The sequence below is a fragment of the Coenobita brevimanus genome, chromosome 82 (assembly GCF_032717465.1).
Source record: "Coenobita brevimanus isolate Jiangsu-jjx chromosome 82, ASM3271746v2, whole genome shotgun sequence".
Taxonomy (NCBI): Eukaryota; Metazoa; Arthropoda; class Malacostraca; order Decapoda; family Coenobitidae; genus Coenobita; species Coenobita brevimanus.
In genome coordinates, this window is record NC_137035.1 from 17,042,937 (window position 1) to 17,065,640 (window position 22,704).

The following is a 22,704-nucleotide window of genomic DNA, read 5'->3' on the forward strand; positions in this document are numbered from 1 at the left end:
TGTCAGTGACGTAGAGTTAGCGCGGGCTATAAAAAACTGCAAACAATTATGGGAAGGGAACGAAGGTCACTGGTATGTTTACATGACCCTACTGTACATCCCAAGCAGTCAGGTCTTCACTTCATTCCAGATGTTTTCGCTGATGTTTACATGCTTATATTACATGCGCCCTAATTTTGAATAAGTTTCTTCCATTATGTTGGAAACAATCATAGGTACGGCATAAGGAACGTGATGATAAGAGGGGAGAAATTTTTCAGCAAGAGAAAATAATTTATCACCCACAAAATAGAAAAATACAGAAGACAAATTAAGATATATGAATTGAATTGGTAAAGTCATTAGGCTGTACACTTACACGAAAAATTATGAGTTTCACAATTTTAGGAGACTAAATGGAACAAAAATGTTTGCAAATCAGAAAAAAAATACTCTTTCAACTCATATGTTCTCATAGGTTAGCATTCAGTTCCACATTCTACGTTTGGTATCGCTCATTCCAATATATTTTGGACTGACTGAACACAGTTATTTCTGGTCCTTAGTGTTTGTGTACATTTACTGCTCATTATTTTGTTTGTTCTTATGTGTATGTGTGAAAGAGAGAGGCCTGATACAAACAATAATGTATTCCATTATCCCTTCCATAGCTACCAGCCTAGAACAATGCTTCACTGTACTGGTGTCAGTGACGTTGAGTTAGGGCGAGCTATAAAAAACTGTGAGCAAGTATGGTAAGGGAACGAAGGTCACTGATATGTTTACACCACCCTACTCTACATCCCAAGCAGTCAGGCGTTCACAGTTCACTTCATTCCAGATGTTTTCGCCAATGTTTATATGTTAATGTAACGTGCATCCTAATTTTATCAGTTCTTTCACGAATCATAACAAATCACAGGATGGGTTTGGGGGGGGGGGGAAGCCAGGTATGCCAGACGAGTATTTTCACATATGTAAGAAAAAGAAATTGATTTTAGAACTTTGAAAAAATGGTCCCAAGGCCGACAACGGGAGCATGCAATTTTCTGAACTCATGGCCAATGAGGGGGCTAAACGTACTGCTTTACATTAAGCAGTAAAAGCACCTTACCAAATCAGTTCTTCCTGATAGTCTGTTATATTTTTCTGATTATTTCTGGGTTGGCAAATAACGTTTCTTAGTAAATCTGTTTCCCCATTGTTGTTAGCTGTTCTGGTTTGACAACTCTTATTTGTTTTGTTAATGTAATGGCAGAAAGGATTGTTTTAAGTGTTTAAACCTGGCCTAACCTAGCTTAACTGCACCAAATAATTTTACATGGAGTAGACTGTAGCACCAGTCGAGCAGGGCAGTACTCCCGAGGTGGATGGAAAGCTGATGACAGGGAGTGCTGAAGCTCCCGTTTCATCAACCCTCAGGACTAGTTCCTGACCATCCCCCTTTGCTGAACTTTTTCAGTGTCTCAGTTACACAGAGAGTAGGCCAGCATGCTCTCCAATACATTTCTCAAACTATCTACACCAAACTACATGCACAGTACACACTACACTTCATTTTCCAAAATTCAAAAAATTATGGCGTCTCATCACCCAGCCTCGGAGTCCCTAGGAGGGGGGGACCATAAATGCCCTCACCTTTTGCCCCTCTCCCGGTGACGACTCGAGGTGCCTAGAACCACTGTCTGACTCTCTTCTTCTTTTTCATTTCTGCAACATTCGCGACCTTTCCTTTAACTTTCACTCTGTTGAGCACCACCTCTCCTTCTCTAAACCTCACCTTCTTTTTCTAACTGAGACTCGGCTGTCTGAGGCAACTGACAGCAAACCCTTTTCTGCATCCTCCTACTTACTCTATACTCATTTCAAAGCCAATGGTGGCTGTTGTGTATATACAGTAATCCCTCCACTATCCGACGTAATAGAGCCAAAGGCATGTCCGGAAAGTGGTCCTGTGGGCACCAGCCTCCTGGACTTGTACTTATGGACCCTAACTCAGAAAAACACCTATACAACTCCCTCTGGACATGCATAGCACCTGTTTAAGACCCAAATCACACCAGTATGGGACATAAAAGACTGAAATAAATGCAAAAGAACCATAAAATTAGGTTTTAGAGGTGAGTTATACAATATTAAACATTCTGGGTACTTACAACAAGTCCCTGGCTCCTGGACTGGTACTTATGGATCCTAACTCAGAGAAATACCTCCCTAGTGCACATGCATAGCACCTAATACCCTATTCACATTAATAAGGGACAAAAATGAGTGAAATGAGGTGTTAGAGGTAAGTCTATCTATCTATCTATCTATATCTATAGCCCGATGCCCTAATCCCGCAAAGGGTGTCCACAGACAAAACACCTCCAAGTCGCTCTGTCACCCACCATTTGACTACCCTCCCCCCAACTCACCCCCCCCCCTCCCTTATATACCTCTCAACTCCATCCCTCCACCTCATCCTCGGTCTACCCCTCCCTCTCCCTCCCTCCACCTCACCTACATACACCCTCTTAGTCAGTCTTTCATTCTCCATTCTCTTCACATGTCCAAACCACCTCAGTGTATTTCTCCTAATCTTCTCAACCACATCCACATCCACCCCACAACGTTCCTTCACTTCTTCATTCGTAAGTACGGTATGGAAAATACAGTACAGTACAATATGAAACATTCTGGGTACTTACAGCAAGTCCCTGGCCATCTCGATGAATAACCGCCTCCTCTCAGACTCTGACAGTAAGAAGGATTTCCTGAAGCACTTGCAGTACACTGTTCATGAAGTCTTGCACTGAACTAAGTCATTTGCACTCAGAAGTCCATTCTCTTAACACTGCGCACTCTTGTCTTACTTATGCTCCATTGTAACTTTATGAAATAAGTGTTGCACTCTGCACTTAAAGTCTTTGCACTCATAAATCCATTTTCTAAACATAACACACTCTAGTTAATTTTAGCTACATTGAAAGTCTATTAAATCATGACGACGAGCGTGCACTCACGACAAGAGAGGGGCGGTAAGTGGGGAGAATGCAGGGGCGCTCTAGCGGACGTCGGAGGAATGACGCACCAAAACAAAGCTGTCCTGCGCCGCACGCGCCAAGTTCAAATTACGGGCGGGAAAAAGTCGGATTTTTTCAAACTTTTTGCGGTTTTCAGACCATTTTGGGAATATTGGATCCCAGGACGATAACGTCCGGTAAGTGGGGATGTCCGGAAAGTGGGCGTCCGGATAGTATGGGGATTACTGTATTCGCAATGACTTATCTTGCTCTCGTGTTCCTGAACTCGATTCTTCTGAATTCTCTACACTTTGGCTTCGGCTTTCCTGCCATTCTCTGACTAAATATATCTGTGCTGTTTACTTATCTCCTAATTCTACTGACTATCAAAAATTCTTCGACTATCTTACTTCTGTGATGGAACACATTCTATCCATTTCTCCTTTCTCTGAAATCTCCATTCTAGGAGATTTCAATGTTCACCACCACCTTTGGCTCTCCTCTCCTTTTACGGATCCACCTGGTGAACGAGCCTACGTCTTTTCTATCCTTAATGACCTAGAGGAGCTTGTACAGCACCCTCTCCGTATCCCAGACTGCCTTGGAGAGAGCTCCGACAAACTTGACCTCTTCCTTACAACTAATCCTTCTGCTTACACTGTTAATTTTTTCTCTCCGTTGGGCTCCTCCGATCACAACCTTATCACCTTAACCTGTCCTGTCACTCCGTTACGGCCTGTGGACCCTCCAGGAAAACGGCGTCTGTGGCATTTTGGAGCTGCGGATTGGGAGGCCTTCAGGCAGTACTTCTTTGATTTTCCCTGGAATGATTATTGCTTCCATGGCTGGGAGCCATGTGAGTGTGCCTTGGTCATTACGGAGGTTATTCTCTCGGGCATGGAAGCATACATTCCTTTCTCTTATCTGTTGACTAACGCAAGAAAGCCTTGGTTAAATCACGCTTGTTTTAATGCTGTACGCAACAAGGAGAGGGCCTACAAAAGGTACCGGAGCCAACCCACCCCTGAATCACATCATCTTTACGTTTCTGCCTGGAATCGTGCTATGTCTGTTCTTCGTTCTGCTAAAAATAATTTAATCCGTACTAAATGCTCTCAACTCTCCAACTCGAATTCTTCCCGCTCCTTCTGTCACCTTGCCAAAAACCTTTCTAACAACTTTACCTCATCATCCTTCCCTCCTCTTTTCTACTCTGATGGGTCTGTAGCTATTTCTTCTACTGATAAAGCAGACCTCTCCGCACAGACTTTCTCCTCCATTTCCACCTTTGACGATTCCGGTGTTGTTCCTCCATCACTTCCACCCTCTGAGTTCCTCATGGCTGACATTAAAATTTCTTCAGCTGATGTATTTTCTTCTATCACTGGCCTCAATACTAACAAGGCATATGGGCATGATGGGGTCCCTCTTGTTGTTCTCAAGAAATGTGCTTCTGTGCATACACTCTGCCTAGGCAAACTCTTTCGCCTTTGTCTGTCAACTTGTACCTTTCCTTCTTGCTGGAAGTTTGCTATCATTCAGCCAGTCCCAAAGAAGGGTGACCACTCCCAACCCTCCAACTGTCGTCCAATTGCTTTAACATCCTGTATTTCAAAAGTTTTCTAGTCAATTCTCAGTAGAATAATATTAAAGCGTCTTTCCTATCACAACCTTCTTTCTGATTGTCAGGACAGGTTCCATCAGGGATGCTCCACTGGCGATCTTCTCACCTACCTTTCAGACTCCTGGTCATCCTCCTTGTGAGACTTTGCCATTGCACTTGACATCTCAAAGGCTTTCAATCGAGTCTGGCATAAACCTTTAATTTCCAAACTGCCCTCTTATGGTTTATATCCTTCGATCTGTGTCTTCATCGTTAGCTTCCTTTCTAGTCGTTCTATAGCCGTTGTTGTAGACGGCCATCATTCTTCTCCTAGATCTATCAACAGTGGTGTTCCTCAGGGCTCTGTCCCATCACCAACTCTCTTCCTTTTATTCATCAATGGCCTTCTAAGCTGTACATCTAACCCTATCCACTCATACACTGATGACTCCACCCTTCACCTTTCCATTCGGTTCCTGCAACGCTCATCTCAGCAGTTACTTCAGCAAACAAGGGATGAGGCTATGGCACACCTAATGTTTGACTTGGCTTGTATCTCTGACTGGGGTAAAGATAATCTGGTTGTTTTTAATGTATCTAAGACTCAGTTCTTACACCTATCAACCCGACAAAATCTTCCACAGGTATACCCGCTAATGTTTAATAATATTCAGCTTGATCCTGCATCATCCTTGAACATGTTTGTGGTTTCATTTACTCGGGACTTATCTTGGAAAGATCATATTACATCTCTTGTAAAATCTGCTTCCAAGAGATTGGGTGTGCTAAGCCGACTCCGTTCTTTCTTTACCCCTGCACAATTGTTGACTCTGTACAGGGGTTTTATCCGCCACTGTGTGGAGTACAACTCTCATGTGTGGGGAGGCTCCCCACATACAGCTCTTCTCAATAGGGTGGAGTCAAAGGCTTTTCGTCTCATTAACTCTCCTCCTCTTACTGACTCCCTTCAACCTCTGTCTCTTCGCCGCACTGTTGCATCTTTATCTCTTTTCTATCGCTACTTTAATGGTCACTGCTCTGAACAGTCTGCATGCATTCCTCCACCTCTACGATGGGCGCGTAGCACCCGTCTAGCAGCAAACTCTCATCCCTTTTCTGTCCAACTCTCTAATGCAAGAGTTAACCGTTACTCCCAGTCTTTTATTTATGCAACAGGTCAACTCTGGAACCGTCTCCCTCTATCTGTATTTCCTGCTGCCTATGATCTCCAGTCTTTCAAACACAGTGTATCCAGGCATCTCCAAATGATCGGATCTTGAATTTGGCTCTCTCTTGTATTTTGTTTTTCTCTTGGAGGGAACTGTTTTTGTGGGCTCATGGCCTTTGGTTCCTTCTTCCTCGCATTTAAAAAAAAAAAAAAATGTTGGAAAACTGGGAAAGGAAATCCGCCTTAGAGCACGTTCAGTTTCTTCACTGCCCAGGAAACAGTTGTAGGTACGACTTAAGGAAAGTGACGATAATAACAGCAAGGAAAAAACACCAGTCTGTTCGCTACTTAAGTCATCATCGCCCTTCTCTCGTTTACAACCCTGTTGTAGTTTCATTATGTTAGTGAAAAATGGCTCCCAAGAACAAGTAAAGGATAAAAGCAGTCCTAAGCCAGAGAGAGCATAAGGTGTAATCATTGGCAGAGAAAATAGATATTTTAGATTTGTTGAGAAGTGGAATGTTGTTGGCTGAAGTCTGGCGCTTATTTGGAAATAATAGCCTATGTTATTTTGTGATGATGATTTGAGTATCCGAGGAATTTGCCTTCCGTGGGGGTGTCGGGAACCTAACCCCCGTGGATAACAAGGGTCTACTGTATATATATATACACACAGTAATCCCTCAATTATTCGAAGTATTAGAGCCAAAGGCATGTCCGGGAAGTGGTAGTGTCTGGATAATGAACAATATCCCCCTATTATACCCATACCCAACATATACCCAACCTCCAATCTATACCTAACCTATTTGTACAGTACCTCTGCATGCTTTGGCAGTGTTTTCTCGCCACTCAGGATATTTAGACATCAAAACACACATAGGAATATCCAGAGTAATACTAAACACCAAGAAAACCATGAACACTGAAAACCAAAAAACACCCTACCTATACAGCATTATATATACAGTAACCCTCCTAATTTTGGTACTGTTTTCAGGTCAATCTGCCATATTTAGACATCAAAACACATACAGGAATATCCGAAGTAGTTCTAAACACCAAGAAAACCATGGAAAAAATTGAAAACAAAAATTCCCTTCCTGTATACTACTGTATGTACAGTACCCCTAATAAGTTTGGCACTGTTTCCAGGTCAATCTGCTATATTTAGACATCAAAAAACACATAGCAATATCTAAAGTAATGCTAAACACTAAGAAAACCATGAGAAAAAAATACTGAAAACCCCAAAACACCCAATCTATACTCTACTGGATATACAGTACCCCTCCTAATTTTGGCACTGTTTTCAGGTCAATCTGCCATATTTAGACAGCAAAGCACACAGATGATTATCCATATTTTTGCCAAACACCAAAGAAACAATGCATAAACAATATACGTCCACAAAAAAACTCAGGACGGTTAGAAAATTAGCTATCTGACACCAGTGATAACTGCTTCTGGGCCACAAAAAATTCAATGGCCAGATATGCCACCAGAAATTGGTTAACTTGGTATAAATGATATACCAACATCATCACTGGTGTTATACTATAAGCTAAGCTAATAAAAACACAGAAAACTGATGAGTAAATGTACAGATATGCAGTGAGAATAAACAGTGTTTAAGAGTAAAACTGACCTTCATATAACGTCGCACCATCCTAGTTCAAAATTTTGCTAGCATTATTTGTATGTTTTTTCAATGTTGAAAGGTTTGTTTCGTAGGAGGGACGCAGGGTGCTTGATACTTCTGACGAGCACTATATATATATACTGTATATATATATATATATATATATATATATATATATATATATATATATATATATATATATATATATATATATATATATATACAGTCAAGTCGCCTAAGGCGCAGCTAATTGGTTCTGGGCCAAGCCCGCGCCACAGAAAACCGTGCCATACAAATAACTAAACTTATGGGAAAAATAGAATTTGGTTCTGGACGTTCTCTCAAAGTCCCCCTTTTCATCCCACTTTTTCCCATTTTCCCCCACTTCATTACATTATACAGGCACACAATCAAGTAATCAGTCAATGCATGTATTCCACACAAATTAAACACTAAATAATAAATAATAAAGGGCTTTAAGGACCTAAAATACTGAACCTACCTGCAACAATGATAGTGCTAAAGTGGAAGGGGTAGGATTCGGGTTCCGAGGCAAGAGGCGCATTTCAAACCTTGCTGCTCCCCCACGCCATAGGTATTTTATGCCCGTGGTTCTTTTTCCTGACACCTTGCCGTGTCATAGAAAACTGCGGCATAGAAGTCTGCACCATAGGGGACTTGACTGTACATAAATATATGTATGTATGTATATACAGTTGGTTAAAGCGCTCCGCTCTGACTGAAGGGTCGGAGGATCGAATCCACCCAAGAGTCATTGGTAGACATCAAGAAGGGCATCCGGTCATAAAATGCTACACGCTCCAAACCAAAGTCCTCTACCCAGGGGCAACGCCTTAGCCCTTATCCAAAAAAGGGGGGACTTGGCGTAAAATATATATATATATATATATATATACAGTATATATATATATATATAGTAATCCCTCATTTATCTGGACATAATAGAGCCAAAGGCATGCCCGGGTAGTGGCAACATCTGGATAATGAACACTATTCGCCTGCCACACCCAGACTTACCTATACCCACCTCCAACCTATACCTAACTTATTTGTACAGTACCTGTGCTTAATTTGAAGGTGTTTTCCGGCCATTCAGGCATATTTAAACATCCAGACACACATAGAAATATGCAGAGTAATGCTAAACCAAGAAAACCATGCAGAAAAAAAAAAAAAAATGCCTAAACGCTACTGTATGTACAGTACCCCTCCTTATTTTGGCAATGTTTTCTGGTCATTCTGCCATATTTTGACATCAAAACATGCATAGGATTATCCAAAATAAGTTTAAAAACCAAGAAAACCATGGAAAAAAAAAAAACACCCTATACCCATTTGTGTGTACAGTACCCCTCCTCATTTTGGCACTGTTTTCAGGTCAGTGCGTCACATATCAAAACACACATAGAAATATCCAGAGTAATGATGAACACCAAGAAAACCATGAAAAAACCCACTGAAAACCAAAAAGCACCCTACCTATGCATGACAGTTTGTACAGTACCCCTCCTCATTTTGGCACTGTTTTCAGGTCAGTCTGCTATATTTAGCCATCAAAACACACATAGGAATATCCAGAGTAATGCTAAACATCAAGAAAACCATGAAAAAAAACAAAGCCAAAAAACACCTGACATACATGACTGTACAGTATGTACATTACCCCTCCTAATTTTGGCACTTGTTTTGAGGTCAATCTACCTTATTTAGACATCAGAACACATGTAGGAATATCCAAAGTAACACTAAACATCATGAAAACAAGGCATAAACAACAACTTCCACAAAAAAACTGATGATGGTTTGAAAATCTGTTGTCTATGATGAGTGTTCTAGAGGCTGAAAAAAAACATCCACAGCCAAATATGCCATTGTAAACTGGTTATATTGGTTAAAATTGTATACCATCATCTTCACTGGTGTTTATTCTATAAGCTAATAAAAACACATATAACTGACGTAAGAGTACAAAATTCAAGCAAGAATAAAGTGTTCAAGAGTAAAACTTACCTTCATATATTTTCCCACCATCCTAGTTCAAAATTTTCCCAGCATCCTCCAAATGTTAAGCATTTGTCTAGATGCAGAATTTCATGAGCTTTCTCGTGATCACCTCAGAATTTCCATATGACCAGTAGTTGAATAAATCGCAAAAAATTTTGAAAAGTTACGAGTCTGTGCTATCACCATGGAAGAGGGTAAGGACTGAGGGAGTGAAGGAGCCGGGAGGGTATGGAGGAGGGACAGGAAGGGGGGGGAGAGGCGAGGCTGTGGGCAGGATTCTCCCCCTTCTGTCAACATGCGGACGGGCACTTTTGCCGTACATCTACTCATGGCATGTGATCTGTTAGACGCCAAGTGGCCACGCGTAAACACAGCGCACCATGACCGGGGGACTTTTGACCTTCAATACACAGGCTGATGGCCGCTGTCACCGAACATGTACTCATGGCTTGTGATCTGTGTTCGATGGAGGTGGCAGCTGGGAAAGACTTATGGCCATAGTCTTAAACTGTGGGCAGGTGTTCTCCTTCCCCTGTCGATATCTTTTGGTAACTTTAATACATGAAAGGGAGAGCGTTCCACTATGAATGGGGAGTATTACCCCAGCGTAGTACTTGGATCTGTGGGGAGTCACATAGCACCCCTTCGCATGCCCTTTCATCATATTATAGCAGCCTTGTGCAAAGAAAAGCGTGTGGAGTTTGAAGGACCCCATGGTGTGTGTGATGAGAATTTTAATTTAATGACAGAAACATAACATAAAGAGAAAAATAAGCGTTTAGTATTTTTGTCGTATTAAAAGACTTCACCACTTCTCCGGAGATGGTTAATTTACAATGGGATGAAAATAGAGATGGGATACTGTATCTACTTCCATTATATTTTTACAGTATTTCTACCAAGCTGTTTAGTAGATATAGTGCATGATACTTTTATAAATAGTTTGATTAGTTCATGAAATGATTCCTACAGTAAAGAATGGCTGAGTACTACCTAAACAGACAAATCATGCACAGCCAGATAGTTTGAAATACGAAGTCTCATGTTTGCCTTTGGTAAACTTTTACAAGTCCATACTATCATGTTTTGGTTTGGCAGTATATTTTACTGGAGTACTTTGGTGTGATTTGAACGAATTTTACCTTTATTTTTGATGCTTGTGATTGGTTTTCGAATTAATTCCCCTCCCAAGTGTCTTGGGGGACTGGTGGGTTTGTGGGGTTCTGGGTGGGAAAAATGGCAAAAACAAGCGTATGGAGCAGAAATATAATCAAAATCGGTGTGACCAGCCAAGGTGTATTCGTAGGGCTGTAATTGACCGCATGAACCGCTTTGAAGCTATGTCTGTCACCGAATTTTCACCATGGTACAGGTGTGGTATACATACTCATACAGAGTATTCAAGAACAAATGCCAGTCTTTAACCCTTAAATCGTGGGCTTGTTTTGCTTTGACCTGCGGCTCCCGCGGGCATATTCGCACTCCGACAGACTCTCTAAAAATATTTGCCAAAAATCAGTTATTAGTCCTAGAATATTAAAATCACATATGCTTATGGCACATACCTTCAGCTCTCTCCTGGGGTGTTTGTTGAGCCTTTGTTGAGTACCGTAGGACTTGTGGAGACCTCTGAAGTTGGGTAACGAAGTCTCCACTTTACACATCCCGACACTCCGTAATATGGTTACCACTGCCTGATATTATAACTACAAACACTATACTCCATACTGAAAAAAAAAATAAAATAAAAAATAAAAATAAAAGCAATGAAAATTACGAGGGCATATGACCTTCCCACTTCCGATCGTTCGCCGCTGGTGGTGTCATTTATTATTCATAAAAACACTCACAGTTTATATTTCTATTACTATATAACACTTATATATATCTACAGTCTTTATCCATAAGTTTCCTTCAGTAATAGTAGTTTATTGTCACCGTAGGGATTCAATTTCTTTCAGTAAAATACATAGCATCCGCTATCTCGTCGTGTATACTAGCATTGAGAGTAAATATCACTTTCACCTTCATTCTCATAACTCATAGTATTCATACATGCTAGAGTGATTCACTTTCATTACTCCTAGTATATATACTCTTATTCTTATAATACTACTCATTTACATTTCTATTTATGTTCTCTATTTTATTTACATTATTTCCATTTTATTTTATTTACACTGTGTTAGGCACTGTCACTTGAAGTAACGTATAAAACTATTTTCCACTGTTCACTTATATTTACATTCACTGCTTTCACTTGCTGTTTACACATTATTTACATTTCCACTTGCACTGTTTTACTCAACAGAAAGATCGTAGTCACTCTCTTTCAATTGTCAGGCCTTTACCTCTTTCTACACAAGGTTTAGTAGGGAGTAAAGGTCACAGGGCCCTTTGCATGGGGCTGAAAAGCGGCGGAAGTTAGCAGGAGCGAATCCGACATACTTTCACCTTGAAAGATGACAGTGAACTGATAGTGGTGGCCTCCTGCCGCCTGGCTAGGGTGAGTGCAATACTGCCAACTTCAGCCTTGTGAGACCTGCTAATATATAGCAATGAAATGATTGGCAGGAAACCAAGACAATACATAATAAATTAGGTAGTTCCAGGTGAATGTAACTAGCACTTAGGCTTCTCCCTTCCTTTCTTATATATATTTTTATTACGAAAATAGATTATACGGCATATTTCAAGGGAAAATAAACAGCGAAAATTAGCGAACGAGTGCACGTGAGGTGTTGTCAGGTGATAATTAGCCAATTCTAGATGTATGGCACTCTCACTTACCTTATTTCTTTCTTGTATATACTGTATAGTTTGGTATAAGAATAGGGCATAGGGCTTATTTCAATGGATGAAATCAGTGAAAAATTCCAGGGAAGATTTACTTAGCATAGCACGGCCGGGCAAGCGAGAGGATAGGGTAATGGAGGGGAGGTAGGGAGGGGAGTCAAGAACGGGGAGAAATGGCTAAATTGTCAACAATGGATGGGAGTACAGATGAGATTAGGAGTGCTGACTAGTGTTGGACATTGGCAGTACTGATAGATGATATAAGCCACCACTTGAAAACCCGGGCAAATTCAAAATAACACAGAATCACAAAAATGACGCCCCGTGGTATGATCCCTTGCTCCCAAGCGTCACGAAAGTGATGCCTCGCAGTTAAGGGGTTAATAACAAAACAGGTAAGATCCCTTGCTCCCAAGCGTCACGAAAGTGATGCCCCGCGGTTAAGGGGTTAATAACAAAACAGGTAAGATCCCTTGCTCCCAAGCGTCACGAAAGTGATGCCCCGCGGTTAAGGGGTTAATAACAAAACAGGAATTGCTAACATTGAGAGATTATACAGCAAGCTCGCCCCCAACGCATGGGTTTCGTTCCTAACGTGGCGCGTTCAGCGCGAAACCGCGTAAGTTTTAACTACTACTTATTTTGCTCCCTAGATCTCCCAAACGTGGTCCCCCGCTGCCATCTGCCACTGGTAATCAATATGAAGCACCCCAGGTGGTCAGAAGGCTCATCCAATGTCACAACCCACAAACACAGCACTGCACAGCAAAACTCCGACACACAAACACAAGGCAACATTCCGATGCTGAAACCAGTCGGCGTCGGAATGTTGCCCCGTGCCCACACACCTGCATGTCGAAGCCTTGCTGTGAAGCACTGTACTTGCAAGCCACAACATCAAATGAACCCTCCAACCACCCAAAGTGCCTCATATTGATCACCAATGGCAGACAACAGCAAAACACCACGCCTAGGGAGTCAAGGGAGCAAAATGGTTTCTGGACCATTTGCTGTCAAGCCAGTTCGCCGTCACAACAGTAACAAGACAACATAGACTTTGATGGATCCCCGTGAAATATAGTTATTAAAGTATTGATTAATTAATAATAAGTATATTTATAAAAGTATTGATTAATTAACATATTTATAGAATGACGGGGAATCATACAGGGTGCGAATTGTCCTGACGGGGAATTGACATGATGGCGAATTGTCTTGGAACCCACCGATCGTGTGTAATCTATAACTGGTTACAAGACTTTATTTAATGCTTTAACTTTCTTTAAGTGCTTTAACTTACAGGTGCATACCAGAATAGTAAATATTTAACTTACAAATACAGTACTGTGGAAAAGCAGTACAGCAAATATTTAACAAACAAATAAAAAAGGTAATATTCTGACGCCTATCAGAAAACTGGTTATAAGACTTTATTTCTTGCTTGAACATTATTTAATAATGCTTTAACTTGCACATAAACTTACCAGAACAGTACCGTAAATATTTAACTTACAAATACAGCACTGAGGAAAAGCAGTACAGCGAATCACATCACGTGATCAAAACAAACCGTGCGTGCTGAGCTGATGTTCGAGGATTTGGCCTATCAAAGGCCTCTCTTGCGTAAATATATAGTTTTCATAATGGTTCTTTAATCTTACATTATCTTATATATATATCCCAGCACTAATCATGTATAATTGCGAGCGCGTTCGGCAAGAACGTGTTCCGGGCGAGTTTGCTGTATTGTACATTAACCTTAGAAACTGTCATTTTCTTTTCAGTATTTTAAATTTAAAACTAATCAGTGTTACCAACTGTTTGCTGCACTTACCCACACAAAGGGTTACACTCACCCTTTCAAGATCACCACTTATGTTGAAGGTGTGAGCTTCCACTTCGAGTGGGGTGTGGGAAGCGTAACCCGTGCCCTCAGTTTCAAGACAACGGGCGTTAGCCCCTGTGTCAGCGTGATATTAGACATTCGGTAGGGAATGCGCACGGACATTTTGACACCGGGTAATAGCAAGTAATTTCGGATAGTGGCTTAATAGAGCCAAGGCCCTAGTGTCCAGATACTGAACATGTCTGGATAACTGAAGGATTACTGTATCTATAATTATACAGCCAATTTGGGTAATTTGCAGTTGTGGTAGTCATAATACCTACTGAGACTAAGAATTCCTGCAAATTATAAATAAAATAACTTGTGGAAAATTGCTCATGAGTCTAACCTCTCGGCAAAGTTGCCCCCTGTCATCATACTCACACCTGACTAGTCACCAGTGAAAACTAACACCCTTTCAAAACAGTATGTAATGCATATGTTTAATGGGAATGAACGATACTGTAAGGTTCGTACCTGACTCCAACTGATGACAATGCTTAAGTGGATGGGAGAGGGGGAGGGGTTTTAAGGCTTGAGGCACACTACGGCCTCGCAGCACAAGGCGCTTGTGGTAGTAGAGGGGACAACAGGGTGGTCTAGTGCACCTGCTTGCCACTAGGCGTAGGTGGAAAGCGCTGTGATTGGCTTGTCATGCTTGAGTATGATTGGCCTCCCGCCACAACTAGCATAACACAATGCCGCGACCTGGAAAACTCCTCGGAAATGAGTCACTTGGGACAGCGACCGCGGCATCCATGGCTATCAAACTGGTTACTGCAATGTAGGAAGCGATCACGGTTTGGCTGGAAAAGTACCATGAATTAGAAAAACGTGACTAAGACACCCACAGTATACACAAGTTGAGTATATATTCAGTAATCACTCAATTATTCGACATAACAGACCCAAAGGCATGTCCGGGTAATGGCTCCATCCGGATAATGGACTTCTTCCCTAGTCCCCCACTTCTTACATACCCTAACTTTGAAAGCCATTGTAAAAGGCCACTACAGTACACTGTACAAGACTTGTTCCTGGTGTTTTACGCTATTGTATCTGGTGAAACAAACCTATAAATATCAGCCATGCAATTACCATGGTCAAGCTGACCAGTCAACCACAGACAAGCAATCACCACTGCAGGGTCATACCCTGCTGTAACATAAAAAATACCATACTGCACAGTAGTATACTGTACACAATAAGACCGGCAAATGCAGTAGGCACACAAAGCGTTCTGACAAATTGGAATAAAATCATGGTAAAATTAAATAAAATCACGGAACAGTATAGTAAGCTAGAATAAAATCAAGGAATAGTACAGTCAGCTAGAATAAAACTGGCTACACAAGAAAAAGGCAGTGGGCACACAAAACATAGTGGTTAAATGGAATAAAATCTGGATAAAACAGAATAAAATCATGAAACAGTACAGTAGGCAAGAATAAAATCAAGGAACATTAGTCATCAAGAATAAAATGAAGGTAATAACACTCACAGTTCTTCGGAGGGCGTTGTGTGGAATAACCTGCTAGGTCCGTGGCTCTGACTGTTGTACTGCAGCTGATGAAGCTGTTGCACTGCACAGTACACCAAATTCCATGTGGTCTAGTGGTGTACCCTGATAAGTTTAGTTGGAGTCTGAGTCAAGGAGGAGCTCCTCTAAGATGCAGGAATTGGACCATCCCTCATCAGTCTTATCCAGGATCTCACACTTCTTCTCCAGAGTCAACACTTTCCCCTCGTGGAGGGGCTATTATCACACACCCAAGGGAGAGGCATGTGAGGAATGGCAAGGCCTGAATTTCAGCAGGTAGGGAATCACCACAAGAGCAACCATGTGCACTACCATGACACCTTTCACGGATATGTTTACTTAATGGCTGCCGCTCAGAAAGTGAGAACGGCTGAGGGGTCTCTCTAGCGGATGGTGGGCGAACTAGGGAGCCAGCTGGTGCCCCGCCACTGGGCAATTCTCACCTGCCTGAGAGAGAAATGTTCACACTGCCAAAATTTCACCTCAGAGGCGAGAATTTTGTCCTGATATTTTGAAACAATATACGATTAATGGTTTAATACGTCCAGATCATAGGGCATGGATAATGGCCGTCTGGATAATCTGGTGATTACTGCATACAGTATATTATATAAACCATCAATTTATGAGACATTCCAACACTATTGGCCAATTATACACTGATATATTTAATGTAGTTTAACCCCTTCAATGCACGATAACGCTAAATGAGTCAAAATGGTGTTAGGCTAAAGAGTAACGGATGACTCGTTTTGACATACTATCAGTGTTGGTCTGAAGGGATGCTGATTTGGCAATGTTGGACAAAAATATCCACCAAAAATTAAGTTTTAGCATGAACCGCATTAATCTTCGGTGCATTATAGGGGAGGGTATTTATTTCAAGGCCAATACTCTCATATAGTGAGCTTTCTCTTGGCTTTCGGTGTGGAGGGTGGGAGGGTGCTTGTGTGCAATTTTGGGTGATTTACTCAAACACTATCAGTTGTATTGGAATTCTGACAGCACCACAAGAAAGCTTGTGAAATTCGGCATCTAGACATATGCTTAGCTCTTGCATGGTGTGGGCAAAATTTTGCACCAGGGTATTGGAAAGTTACTTTTACTGTTGAACAGCATTATTCTTACTGCATTTTGGCACTTTCACACATCAGCTTTGTGTGTTTTTATTAGCTTATCATTTAGTATAAACATCATCAAAGATGATGGTATACAGTTTATACCAATATAACCAATTTCTGGGGCAAATAAAATCATTGGGAATGTTTTCCTTTGCAAGCGAGTCCAGGCTGCCGTTGTGGCATTTTCTCTGATCGTAGTCCACAGACTTACAGAAAACTTATGGTGCACAAGGGAGTTAATAAATCTCTGTTATAAAAGACAAGATAAACATTATAAGCCTATGTCAAGAAACATTTGTCAGCAGCTACATTCATGAGAATAGTGCAGGCAGTCCCCAACTTACGAAAATAATTGGTTCTTAAAGGTCTTTCGTAAGTCTTTTTTCATAAGCCCATCTCTCTCTCTCTCTCTATCCAGCCCAGCCCTAATCCCATAATTACTGAGGTCAAAGTTCTTTCCCTCTACCCTATCGCCTTTCTGCACCATACCTCTCTCTCTCTCTCTCTCTCTCTCTCTCTGTCTCTCTCTCTCCAACCCAACCCTAATCCCATAATTACCGAGGTCAAAGTTCTTTCCCTCTACCCCATCGCCTTTCTACGCCATACCTACTTCTGTGCTATTCTCTCTCTCTCTCTCTCTCTCTCTCTCTCTCTCTCTCTCTCCCCCCCCCCCAGATTAAAGCCCATTATTGTCTCACCTCTCTCCCAGATTGAAGCCCATTATTGTCTCTACTCCTCCACTTATCCCCTACTCTTCCCTGAACTGCAATTACCACCTCACTTCCTTGTCAGTTTCTTCACCTGAGTCCCTTGCTATGACTGACCCCCCCCCCCACACACACACACACAATTTTTTTCATATCTGGGGATTTTTTGTAAGTCAATCCGTCATAAGTAGGGGTCTGACTGGACTGGACTGTGTGTGCATGGGTCCTACAATATACAGTACAAAAAATTATGAACATGCCCCAAGAAAATTAAATCTGTTATAATTTGAATGTGCATATGATATTAATACTGACTAGGATATGTCACAAGCAAACAACATGTGGTATCCAGGTGTACCAACATGGAATTAAAGCATCAGGCAAAATGCAATAGCCACCGTCTGTGATGTCAGATTATTTTGTGCAAAGTGTGTATTGAGGTCGGAGGTGCTTTGTTCACTTATTTAGTTAGTTCTTTTTATGGAGTGGGGCACTAACCCACCACCAACCCTTTTAGTCGCCTCATACAACAAGCAGGGATACTGGGGGAGTATTCTTGAAACACCCCCAACCAGGGAGCTAGGGCTATGGTGCGAGTGAATGGTGAGCTTTGTGAGTTCTTTGAGCTAAATGTGGGACTGAAACTGGGATGTGTGATGTCATGATGGCTGTTTAATATATTCATGGATGGGGTTGTAAAGGAGGTGCAAGGTAGGGTGGTGTATGGGGGGGTGGCTCTAATGAATGAGGGTGAGGTGTGAAAGATTCTGGTGTTGCTGTTTGCTGATGGTACTGTATTGTTGAGTGATGATGAATGGGAGTTGCAAGGTTTGATGAATGAATTTGGGACAGTGTGTAAGAAGAGGAATCTGACAGTCAATGTAAACAAGAGTAACGTTATGGTGTTTGGGAGGAATGAAGTCGCAGACTGCACAGTGAGGTTGGATGGTGAGGATATGGAGAATGTGAGTGCATTCAAGTACTTGGGTAGTATGATGAGTAAGGATGGAACTTTTGGGGATGAAGTGCTTGAAAGGGTACAGCAGGGAAGGAAGGTTGTTGGTTCACTGAAAATGGTGGTGAGAAATAGGGAGGTGAGTATGGAAGTTAAGAAGTCACTATGACAGTACTGTGATTCCTATCTGACGTATGGAAGGGAGGTGTGGACCTTGCTAGAAGGGAACAAGTCGAGAGTAAGAGTAGTGGAAATGAGTTACCCAAGAGGAGCATGTGGAATGACATGGAGGGACAGGTTGACAAATGAAGAAGTGAAAGAACGTTGTGGGGTGGATGTGGATGTGATTGAGAAAATTAGGAGAAATACACTGAGGTGGTTTTGACATGTGGAGAGAATGGAGAATGAAAGACTGACTAAGAGGGTGTATGTAGGTAAACTGGAGGGAGGGAGAGGGTGGGTGAGACCGAGGATGAGGTGGGGGGATGGAGTTGAGAGGTATATGGGGGATGGGGGAGTGAAATGGGGGGAGGGCAGTCAAATGGTGGGTGACAGAGTGACTTAGAGGCATTTTGTCTGTGGCCACCCTTTGCAGGATTAGGGTGTTGGACTACAGGTTGATAGAGTGTATTGAAGTGATGTATACTCTAACCAAAAAGTATCCAAATACTGTAAGCAGCATGCATTACCAAAGAATCCAAATAGCCCCAGCCAAATCTACAGTGACTCTTCTCACAAACTGGACAGGAGAACACAGTCACATACCACACCTCACCAAAAACAACACACACACACACACACACACACACACACACGCACGCACGCACGCACGCACGCACACACACACACACACACACACACACACACACACACACACACACACACACACACACACACACACACACACACACACACACACACACACACACACACACACACACATCCTTGGTGTAACATACAATACATCAATGTCATTTAAACAACACATCACAAACATTAAAAATAAAATAACACCAAGACCCAATGCTTTGAGGTCACTTGCCCATACAACATTCGGACATAACAAAGAAACCACCACCACAGTATACAAACAATACATACATTCAGTGATGAATTATGCAACCCTGCCTGGGCTTCTAACCTCACCAAAACACACTACAACACTCTACAGACCATACAGAACAACGCTCTAAAAATAATCACAGGCTGCACAGCTACTACACGCACAGACCACCTACATCAAGAAACTAAAGTCCTCAAAGTCAAGGATCACCTAGACATGAGAGGCACCCAGTTTCTTGCTGCAGCCTCCACAAACCCACAACATCCACTACAGTACATGGCAACACATCCACCCACACCAAGGAACATCAAAACAACACCCAGCACACGATACCATACACAGATACTGTTATCTGTCCCCCCTCGCCCACCTCAAACCAGCTTCCAGAAGCATATCCACACTCAGATCACTTGCCGCTCCATTCAGTCACTTAAAGACAACACACAGCTGCATGCACGGCCTCCTGACGTCCACCCTTCTGAATCCTATCTTCCTTGTGAGGATAGGGTCCACCTGGCCAGGCTGAGATGTGGGCACCATCCAGCCCTCTTATGCTACCAGAAGAGGCTGGATGACTCCGTCGCTGATCCCTGTCCAGGATGCAACACAGCACCCCATACTATTAAGCACATTATGGAAGACTGCATTGCACACAATCACCTACGCCAACAACACAACATACACTTCTTGAGAGCTCTGTGGGAAAGCCCGGTCTCGGCCATGGCCTTCCTAAGGGACTCAGGGCTGTTCGGCCAGACTGCCTAGAGAACAACTACTACTACTACCAAAGAATCTGAAAACAGTTTTCCTTTTGTGCATCTCTTTCAGTAATGGTTGCTGCACCATACACTGGTTTAATGGCCTCAGTGTGTGTCACTCCAGAATCAGGCATACCAGCCATTCTTAGATGACAAGCAATGCTGTGCTCATTTTCACATTCATCCAACACAAATGTTTGGGTATTTTTGGCGAGGGTGCACGTGCATACAAGCCATAGCAGCATCTTTAACAACTAATCATGCCTCTACAAGCTTCCAGAAGGACTTACACATACCTATTTTCCTTCGATGTTCAGTGGCATACTTCCCTCCATCGATAATGTTGGTAAGCTCATCCAGATTGAAAGAGCAACGAGCACGTTCTCGCTGCAGATCCTCACAGCAGGGAGAGTGTTTACTCATGGTGGCAAGGTCTGGTGTTGGCTGTAGCAGATGGTTGATGAACATTAGCATTCAGTACTCTAGCAGAAAAGTTCCAGTAAACTTAAACCCTTCCCTACAATGTTGTATTACATCATTTTAATCTTCCATCCTGGTGCAAGAGAGCAATGCCTTCAAAAGGTGGAAGTGATATAGCCAGGCACAGGTAACTGGTAGTTTCCATGGCACAGTTGTACAGACATTCCTCAACTCCCTCCCCTTTCCCCAAAAGGAGGATGGGGACAGCAGAGAAGGGCAACTTCAGCCAACAGTCCATAGTGTTCATGGTCTGGTAAATCTGGGACAACAACAATAATAATAATCTTACTTCTTTTAGATAATTTTATTGAATTGAAGATACTTATCATACTGAAAGAGTTAACAACAGCTGTATGTAACCCATACAGTAAGGTACCAATTATATATATATCTATCTATCTATCTATTGCCAGACGCCTCAATCCCGTTTGGGGTGGCCACAAACAAATCGCCTCCAAGTCGCCCTGTCCCCCGCCATTTCACTGCCCTGCTCCCAACTCACACCCCCCTCTCTCATATACCTCTCCACCCCATCCCTCCATCTCATCCTTGGCCTCCCCCTCCCTCTTCCCCCCTCCACCTCACTCACATACACTCTCTTTGTCAGTCTTTCACCCTCCATCCTCTCCACATGGCCAAACCACCTCAGTGTGTTCCTCCTAACGCTTCCTATCACATCCACATCCACACCACAACGCTCCTTTATAACCTCATTCGTCAGCCTGTCTCTCCATGTGACTCCACAGGCTCCTCTTAAATAACTCATTTCCACTGCTCTCACTCTTGACTTGTGTCCTTCCAACAATGTCCAAGCTTCACTTCCGTACGTTAGAGTTGGTATCACAATACTGTCATGTAGTAACTTTTTCACTTCCATGCTCACTTCCCTGTTTCTTATCACTGCTTTCAAGGAACCAGCAACCTTTCTTCCCTGCTGTGCCCTTTCAAGCACTTCACCCTCCAAACCTCCATCCTTACTCATCACACTACCCAAATACTTAAACGTACTCACATTTTCCAATTCCTCACCATCTAACCTCGCTGTACATTCACTAACTTCACCTCTCTCAAAGACCATCACTTTACTCTTCCCTACATTCACCTTTAGGTTCCGTTTCCTACACACTCTCTCAAACTCATCCACCAAGCCTTGCAGCTCCCCTTCGTCTTCACTCAACAACACAGTATCATCTGCAAACAACAGTACAGGGAGTTTCCAAACACTATCCTCTCTCACCAGGGCCACTCCAACATCCACTACCCTACCTTGTACCTCTTTTATTACCCCATCCATGTACAGATTGAACAACTATGGAGACATGACACATCCCTGTTTCAAACCAACTTTCAAAGAGAAAAATTCACTTAGTTCACCATCCACACGCACTGCAGCCTTCGCACCATCGTACATACTCTTCACAGCATTCAACAACTTCCCATCTACTCCATATATATATATATATATAGATATATATATATATATATATATATATATATATAATATATATAATATATAACCAAACATAAATCAGTAAAAAAATTAAAAGCAGATTTAAACTGTACGGCTATACAGTAAATGGTACAGTACAGTGTAGGGTACTTTAAATCTGATGTAGCTGTAATTATGATGCTTTGTTACATGCTTATACTATACAGGAGCTCTGCAGACTGTTGTAGAGTTCAGAGGATGTTAGTGAGCACCACTTTTTGATAGTACAGTATATGTACATATGAGTAAACTGATGGTTGATTAGAGAAAAGTGACTTGGTGTGATGTACTGGTGAAAGAAAGAAGTGGAACTTGAAGTAATAAGGAAGTTTATGTACGACAGTGTAGTATTGGAAAAAGAGAAGTAGCTATTAATGCAAAGAAAATGGAAATTATTTTTACAGTGGCAGAGGGAAGGAAGGTGGCTGATAATTATGAAGGCCCTGATACTAAACAGAGGTCTGAGGCTGGAGGTTGTAAGAGAACAG

The 22,704-nt window shown here is 42.1% G+C and overlaps 1 protein-coding gene across 1 annotated transcript in view; it reads right to left on the reverse strand.

Moving 5' to 3' along the window:
- LOC145409612 (peroxisomal acyl-coenzyme A oxidase 1-like) overlaps positions 1-20,670 on the reverse strand; it is a 215,424-nt gene extending 194,754 nt beyond the window's left edge. The window contains exon 1 of the mRNA XM_080279965.1: positions 20,544-20,670. Within this exon, the coding sequence (XP_080136091.1) occupies positions 20,544-20,670 (127 nt within the window). The remainder of the gene's footprint in view (positions 1-20,543) is intronic.
- Between the last annotated feature and the right edge of the window lie 2,034 nt (positions 20,671-22,704).